The following is an 8616-nucleotide window of genomic DNA, read 5'->3' on the forward strand; positions in this document are numbered from 1 at the left end:
TCAGATGCAGTTACAAGCTGCATCATTGGTGAATTTCACCCAATTCTGTATTGAAAGATTAAATCTGTCACTTTCTTTAGTGTGTAGTTTCTGTTATCCAAGTCAGAATCCATTAGTGCTAGCTGTAATAAACCATGCACAGCCACTCTTGTATATTTACTTTTTTATTGTGGTTCAACCAGTACTTTCTGTTTCTTTCTTAACAATGGAAGCTGCAAAACTTTTTTTTTTGGGTCTAATCTTACCAATTGTAATAGCACTTTATATGTATAATTAAAGGTGCTTCTTTATTGAACGGTGAATTACAATTTAGAGAAGGTCATAAGAAAAGCAGTAGCTCTTATCCTTCTGGATTGCCAAACTCACTTTACTGCTTCTTGTTATTTAGTGCATCTTAGCCCTATTTCTAGCTTTTGGGTTGGAAATATGCAATAATTTAACTCTATTTTGTCTGCTTTATGATGATTTTGCCATTTGCATCACAATTATCAGTATGAAAAAGAAAAGTGAGTCTAGTGGGTGTCTGGAACTTGAGGCTTGTGTGTGTTATAATTGAAGCAGTGTGATTTCAAACTGTTTGGAACCCGATTTTGGGAATTTGGTGTCTGTAACTTTCATCCCATCTCGTGAACTTTAATATTTTGTCCTTTCCCAAAGCTCAACAAAAACATAGCTGGCAATGAGTTGGATTGAAAAGACCAGTTGTGGTTTGGTTGAGTGACAAGCCACTCTGCTATGACATTTTGCATATTATATTGTGCCCCTGTGCTTCTTGATTGAGTTCATTCTTTTTATGACAAATTCCTCTGTTCCTGTGTCAACTTCAGAATATCATGGCTTGTTGCTGCCCTGTTTTTCACTAATAGATTCTGATCAAGGAAACCATAATCCGCTCTTTAATTACAATATAATTATTATGAGAATGTTTGAAGTTCCTATATGTTTGATGATCATGGTTATTCTTCAAGTGCATGCGATTAAAACGTAAAGAAAAAATGGGCATAATATACTATTTGCCCTACAACAACCTAATTTGTGATACTCTTAGGTAAATCTCACATCGGTAAAGCATGAGAGAGATGTTGGATCTTTCTATATTTTATCTATATATCTCACATTGTTTGGGGTGAAAGAATTTGACTGGTTAAATAGTCTGTGAGCTCTTTAAACTGTTAAGACAAGTTCTAGATTGTAAAATCCAGAAGCAAAATTATAATGGATTATGTGTCCAAAGTGGACAATATCTTGACAGTGGACTGAGTTATTAGACTAGGGATATTACAAATGGTATCAGAGCGGTTCTAGGTGTCCTCTTGAACGATGGTTGGGTAACCCTTAGCGAGAACGCTGAGTCCTATAAGGGGATGTGTGTGATACGTTTTGGCAAATCTCACATCTACAAAGCACAAGAGAGATGCTAGACCTATTTGTACTCTGTCTATATCCCACATTGGTTAGAAGTGAGAGAATTTGATTGGTTAAATAGTCAGTGAGCTTTTTAAACTGTAAAAACGTATTTTGGGTTGTAAAACTATGATGAATTGTGTATCCAAAGTACACAAATATCTTGACAGTATGTCAGGTTATTGGACCAAAGATGTTAAAAATAGTATCAAAGTTGTTTCACATGTCCTCTTGAACAATGGTGGGGTAAACCTCAGCGAGAAAGTTGAGTCCATAAGGGGGTGTATGTGATATCCTTAAAAAAATCCCACATCGATAAAACACAGGAGAGATATTGGGTTTGTCTGTACTTTGTCTATGTATCCTACATTAGTTAGGGGTGAGAGAATTTAACTAGTTAAGTAGTTTGTAAATTTCTTAAACTGTTAAGACGTGTTTTAATTTGCAAAGTCTAGAAGCAAAACTATGATGGATTGTATGTCCAGAGTAGACAATATCTTAATAGTGGGCTGAGTTATTAAACTAGAAATATTACACAATTACTCCAATATATGATGCATAGTGTTATGTTGTTTTTTATCATCAATTGATATACTCAATTTTGAGTCTTGTGTAAAACATGATTAAATAGTGATAGTTAGAATTAGATTTATAACAATACTATCTACTATGATCAAAATGATTAAGTGTGTGTGGATTGAACTCATAAGTTTTTAATGTGGTTCGATTTGCTGAACAAAAGTTTATATCATAATTATGTTATTGACGACCCTAAGAAAGTATCCCAGTAAAGCATAAATAGTGTTTACTATAGAAATTGTCCTGAGAAAAATTTAATCTTGGAGAAACGCCTAAGGATAGCTATATTTTTTAAGAATCACTTGGTCTATCTTAAAGTGATTTATGTAATCTTGTATGTGTGACCATAGCATGCCCCTCCTCAAAAGAGTTGCAGTTTTATATGTTACAATTTGAATTTAAATTTAAAAAAAAAAAAGTATTATTTTTCCCCGATATAGCTGGAAGATGGGATAACAATTGTGTCCGGATATAATAAAAAACTATTTTTTTTTCGCATTGACATGAGATTAGGATGCAATGTAGTTTGACAAATCACCTCTTCTAAACAAGAGATTTCTACCGCATTTTGAGTTGTTGGTTGCTCTTCCTATAAATAGTGGCTTGTATGAATATAGCTCCACATATTTGGTTATGTAAAAGCTTTATTGTATAACAGATAGCACCGGCACCCTTACGTGGATAGTTCCCAAATTGTAACATATAAGACTGCAACTCTTATGAGGAGGGTGCCAGAGTTTCAGTTCCCGAATTTTTCATGGCAGTAATCTTTTGTTACAATTCCCTGGCAGTAATATAAAAGTTTTTTCATGGCAGTAATATTTTGGCACCCTTATGAGGAGCTGAACACGCACCTTAGAAGATTACAGGGCATGTTTCATGGCAAACAATTAATTTGGAGATGGTCCGTGTTCAGCTCGAGTCAACATCAAATCAAGTTCTCTAATTCATGAATATGAAGTTTATCGTGCACGTTTCATGTTGAAGATACATGCAAAACATAGGGTTCTACAGTGGTTATGGACGATATTCATGGTGAGAATTAAAACAAAGTCATCATCAGTGAGACTTTTGTGGCCACCTCTTGCACGCAGTTGCAGGTGTAATTTCTTGACATTTTTAAAGACAGAAGCAAAACAGAATATTACTGCTTTGACAGGAACTGAGTCAAACGAGAGTAAAATAGACTAATTCAATCGTTTTCAATTGTTTATCCAAAAACCAGAAGGTCATGTTTAATGTTGACATTTTGTTGTTTACATAAAACTTTTGATTGTGAAAGAAATACTCATCTGTACATGAATCACTGTTGTTTATATCTGTATCAGCCCCGAATTCTCACCTTTGACATTCATGAAAGCTACCCCCAACTGAACCGATGATGATTGCATCTGATTAACTAAATCGCCAGCTACCTACCCTTTCTTGAATTTTTATTCGCATTATTTTAATTCCTTTCTCTTTGTTCTTTGTAACTCTTGTCAACTTTAAACATCACGATATTGCTTGTGGGTTATTTAACAAATTTTTTATTACTATATGAGATACTCATATATACAAAAAAAAATTATTTTATATTTTGTTTTGTTGATGTAAAATTTGTTTAGTGGTACTGTATTCACTCTCTTATAAAATTCATTAAACTTATCGAAGGTTACCTCATTATCATTTAAAAGAACACACAAACGTTGCAACTATTCTTCTTTACATCCATATGGACTAGATCCGAGTTCTTGGTATTAAATCCAACAGACTAACTTATTAGGTGAAGTGATTTTCTTCTGGTAAAACCTAATCTTTCAACAAATTACTTACTACACTGTAGTGTTATGGTCATTTAAAGATTAATAAAGGTAAGAATTTGTTAGAAAGTATTTTAAAATAGTATAAGGGGTCGTTTGGTTCCAATTTTTTAAAATTACTTTGATAATCTATCTTTTATTCTCTTATTTAGTTTGTCAGTAATAAAAAATTACAATAATCTTTTATTACCAATGCTGACGTAGCAAGTAATATAGGTAGTAATCTAATTATCACCTTCACTTTAGGTATTTAAATATTACCATGGTAATATTGATTTTATTATAATTATATTATTATTTATTAATTTTTTTAGACAAAAATAAATTTATTTTTAAATAATATAATAAATATTTAAAAATAATTATATTTAAGGGTATTTAAGTAAAATAATTTATTAGTAATCTTTTATTACCTTTAACCAAACACAATAATTATTTATACCTACTAAATTTTATCAAACATAATAATCATTTATACCCAGTAATTTTCTAAGTAATCTATCTTTAAAGTAATTTTTTTATTTTGATAATAAAATATTGCTTAAACCAAACGCCTCCTAAATATTTTTGGTGGTAAGAATAACAGTTAGACGAGCATGTCATGCGTTGTGATGTTTATTGTAAAGAAATCTATGAATTCATCAACTGTAACATCAAAGAATCAATGAAGGACACGTGGTTGAAAATATATCAAAGTCAGAAAATTTGGTAAGATAATCGAGCTATGAGAAGTCAGAGGGAGAAGATGCTGCTCTTGTTGTGATGTTGATCTAAGTTATTACTTATACAAAAGATTACACAATGTGGGGTAAGTGTAGCTTTTTCATTGATTCTCAGTTCTAACTTCGGTCATGTTGAATTTTCAGTCTTTAGCTTGCTGGATATAGGAGAGAAGTCACTGTAATCAAAAGCGACAAAACATGAACATGACAGTGACCATGACCATTTTTGTAGAGTAATGAGAATCCATCACCTTTTGGGTTTCATAACTGGGTTTTCTTACAAAACAGCTCTAGAACTAGAAGCCAAGACAGCAATATATTATGAACTCAGGAACTAGATTGAGAAGATTATCAGTCGGGTGTTCAAAGGGTCTTGAATCTTATTAAGGAAGATGTGTCACTCAATCTAAAATACCAATCTTTTAAATTGGCTAACCAGACTCATTCTATCAAGAATGTAACAACTTCAGTCAAATTTCACGCCGACAAAATATAAGAAAAATGCATCTCACATAGGAGATTTTGAAAAGGTTTTCCAAGCACTCTGATTCAAGCAAGAAGTAATAATGTTTTAGCAGAGAGAACTAATGAGCAAGCAATGCATGATAGGGAAGTTGGGAATGATGTAGTTGCAGTTTTGGTTGGTCACAAATTCTTGGATGATGATAATGATACAGTTGTATTTGCAGAGTCCACATAATTCTTGATTTATATGCCTCATTATAAATCAACTATTTCAATGGCTGAACAGTTTAAATGTAAAATTTCTTTGAGAGGATGGCAGGAGATTAACAGCATATGCATAATTGGTCATCCATTATATAGCATATCGATAAAGATGAGAAAAACTATCACAAAAACCCAAGCCATTAAAGTTCTGCACGCACTTACAACTGTCTAATTATCTGAAGAAAAATAGCAGTGCTTACAAGTTATATTTTGAACAAGCAACCTTGCTCAAATATTAATCTTGGTCAGAATGCATGCTTGGTAAGAGGAAACACAGTGATCATCTCAGCTTAATAATATATGAACAAGGAACCCACAAGGCTTGGATTGTTAGAACGACCACAAAGGTAAAATATAAATGATAGAAGGAATGGAACTTTGATCATTGAATTTTTCATTGCATTGTGGCCTTACATACACTGATCTAATTCCTTGTGGAATTGTTTCTCTCTAATAACAAGCAAAAGGAAAAGAAAAGAAAAAATGAACTTAATTTTTTGTTTTTGTGGGGCTCTTCTGTACAATTGTCAGCTGGTTCCCTTTAGTATGCTAATATTTAGACTTGTTTCTTCCTCTTTTTGTTGTTGTCCCTTTTTGACAAAATGAAAGAAAGGAGTTTCTCTCTCTCTTTATGGTAAAACAGTAATGGTCTTTATCTTCATCATTCTCCCAAAGAAAGTAGAAACCTAATAGTCTGAAGCTGAAGGCATGCATGATTTGTTTCTATATTTAGGAAGTTGTTTTAGGACTTCCCATTTTTGGAGTCCTATTATCATCCTATGACTTCTGGGTTAATTTGATGGGCAAACCATCCTGAGGAAGTGCAAAAGGGCCATACTGAATTCCACTATGTGATCCCACCAGATTGCACCTGCAACAAGAGTAACAATTTTGCTCATGTCAGCTACACACTTTACAAAAACATTTTCTATTTTGGGGATCTTCACAAAGGTAAATAGTAATTCTCTTTACCAACCTGTACTTTGTGGTCAGATGATGCAGAAGAACCAGAATTTCCAGCTTGGCTAACTCATTCCCTGGACATGAATGGGTCCCATTGCCAAATGGCATAAATGTATTTGGTTTTGGAGAAACCTGTTCAATCATTGATAATAAAAATTAAATGGAATCAATATATCAAAGTAAAAAATTATGATATATATTTTATTTTCTTACCTCAAATCTTGATGGATCAAACTTCTCAGGATCTGTGAAAATTTCAGGGCTGTGATGAATGTTTCTGAAAAGAGGTAAAACTTTCCAGCCTTTTGGAATAAGATAACCTGAGAAGTTAATTTTACAGCAGAGAAATTATTAGCAGCAGAAATAAAAATGATTTTGCTGCGTCCTGACAAATAATACAATAGTAGTACAAATATTTTGTCAGATTTGAGGTAACTAACCTTCATATTCAACATCTTCCACAGCTTCTCTGAAAGTAAAAGATAAGATTGAGGCAACTCTAAGTGTCTCCTGAATCACTCTTGTAGTTACGGGCATCTTCTTGGTATCTGCCCAACTCAGAACCTTCTCATCACCACTCTTTTCTTTACACCTCAAAATGGCCTCTTGCTCTTTCTGTAAAGCCACCACCAGATAAAATCATTAGTCATTTGAGATAACCATCATGATCATATTTTATTATATTACCCACTTTCCTTGTTTTGTGAACTATACAATTAAAAAATGGGATTAAGTTGAGATCTTTATGGAGCCTAAGTTTGGTTTCTTACGGTGACAGCTTGCAGCACACTGGGGTTTTCTCCAAGGTACTTGACAATCCATGTCAAAACACTTGCAGTTGTGTCACGAGCTGCAAAGATAACGCCAATAATGTTGTCTGCAATCTGTTCATCAGTGAGGCCTTCTTTGTCAACCATGAAAGATCCAAGCAAGTCGTTGTGTTCAAGCTTCATTTGCCTCCTTGTTGAGAGGATTTTGGCCAAAATTTGAGCCAGTTCCTTCCTTGCTTTCATTGATTTGTTGAAGAGTGTCCCTGGAAGATTTATGGGCATTGAATTGTACCCCTTTTCAAGAATATAGTAGCACCTCTTTAGATCCTCTCTGTAGAGCACTTCGTCCCTTCCAAATATAGAAAGTAGTGCAACATTGAATGTGTACTGCAAGCAACAAAAAAGAAAAGTTTTTACAGAGAAACCGGGGAATGAAAAACAGAGAGCTCTGTTTTGCTCTGGTTATGGAAACTTACTGTTTTCATTTCTTGGAAAGTGTTGATCAGCCTTCCTTCTAGAGATTGAAGAGTGTCATTAGCAATGGATTCGATGTCAGAGACAATATTTTTTATGGCTTCGGGCATGAAAGCACGAAGAACAAGCTTTCTTAACTTTGTGTGATAGTCTCCTTGGTGAAAGAATATGGCTTGTTTGCCTAACATCCTTTCTTTGCTAGCCGGAAATGTTGGCTTGAAGAGATGGGCACTTGTTACAAGCACAAATTTTGCAGCTTCAGGACTTGATATCATTACACAAGGACATCCCAATATGTGACTCTTAAAGATAGGACCATACCTACAGCAAAATATACTCAACTGAGTTAGCACTTACCATTAAATAGACAAAAACAAGCAAATTTATTCATTCATTGAGAAACAAACCTCTTTTGCTTAGAGGCAAAGAACACATTTGGGTTCTGAGAGTAGAGTTGGAAGGTCTCTCCAATATAAGGCCAGCCTAGAGAACCAGGAGGGAGAGGGAGTTTCTTGGCATTAGAACAAAGGAAATTGACAAGAGAGTTGAAGAGAAAGATGAAAACAAAGGCAACAAAAGAAAGGAGAAACATGGAAGAGAAATCCATGTTGTGTGTTTCAAGTGGGAAGTTTGATTGTGTGAAGAAAGGACTGAGGAAGAAGGGTATATATAGCAGGGGAGGGGAGAGAAGCGAAGTGGGTAAGAAAACAGGAAGAGAGATAGACGGTGAGTGGGTTTCAAATACAGCTTGAATCCCACACACGGAATCTCCCTCCAGCTCAGCTAATTTCATGTCTTTGGTCATATGCTTCTACTCTACACTTAAAACAAAGATTAAGAGATAAAACATTTCAGAGAGAGAAAGCACGTGTCAAGAAGTTGCATAAAGAGCCTTGTGACTTTGACCAAACTGATCACTCATAAACCATGTGTCAATACAAATTTTGCCCCTTAACCAAGACAAAGAAAGTGTAGAGCGACTTTCCTCCGGTTACACCTTAATTTCCTCCTTCCGTACTCTTCTCACCATTCTTTATTCTTTGTAGAATTTTAGTGTTAAACTTGGCTTAAAACGGTATATACTAACCATCCTCGGTAATTTATCTATCTATACAAAATTTAAACTTTAAAATTATTTATTTAACTTTATTTATTTATTTTTTAACTTTAAAA

At 34.0% G+C, this 8616-nt stretch overlaps 1 protein-coding gene across 1 annotated transcript; it reads right to left on the reverse strand.

The window, feature by feature from the left end:
- Positions 1-5595: 5595 nt before the first annotated feature.
- Positions 5596-8096, reverse strand: LOC123197285 (abscisic acid 8'-hydroxylase CYP707A2-like). Its single transcript, XM_044611508.1, has 7 exons — positions 7851-8096; positions 7446-7764; positions 6970-7356; positions 6640-6814; positions 6413-6519; positions 6213-6331; positions 5596-6107 (listed from the first exon to the last, which is right to left on the reverse strand). The coding sequence occupies exons 1-7, from the start codon at positions 8048-8050 to the stop codon at positions 6014-6016; spliced, it is 1401 nt and encodes a 466-aa protein (XP_044467443.1). The 5' UTR covers positions 8051-8096; the 3' UTR covers positions 5596-6013.
- Between the last annotated feature and the right edge of the window lie 520 nt (positions 8097-8616).

Source organism: Mangifera indica, chromosome 15 (assembly GCF_011075055.1).
Source record: "Mangifera indica cultivar Alphonso chromosome 15, CATAS_Mindica_2.1, whole genome shotgun sequence".
Classification (NCBI taxonomy): Eukaryota; Viridiplantae; Streptophyta; class Magnoliopsida; order Sapindales; family Anacardiaceae; genus Mangifera; species Mangifera indica.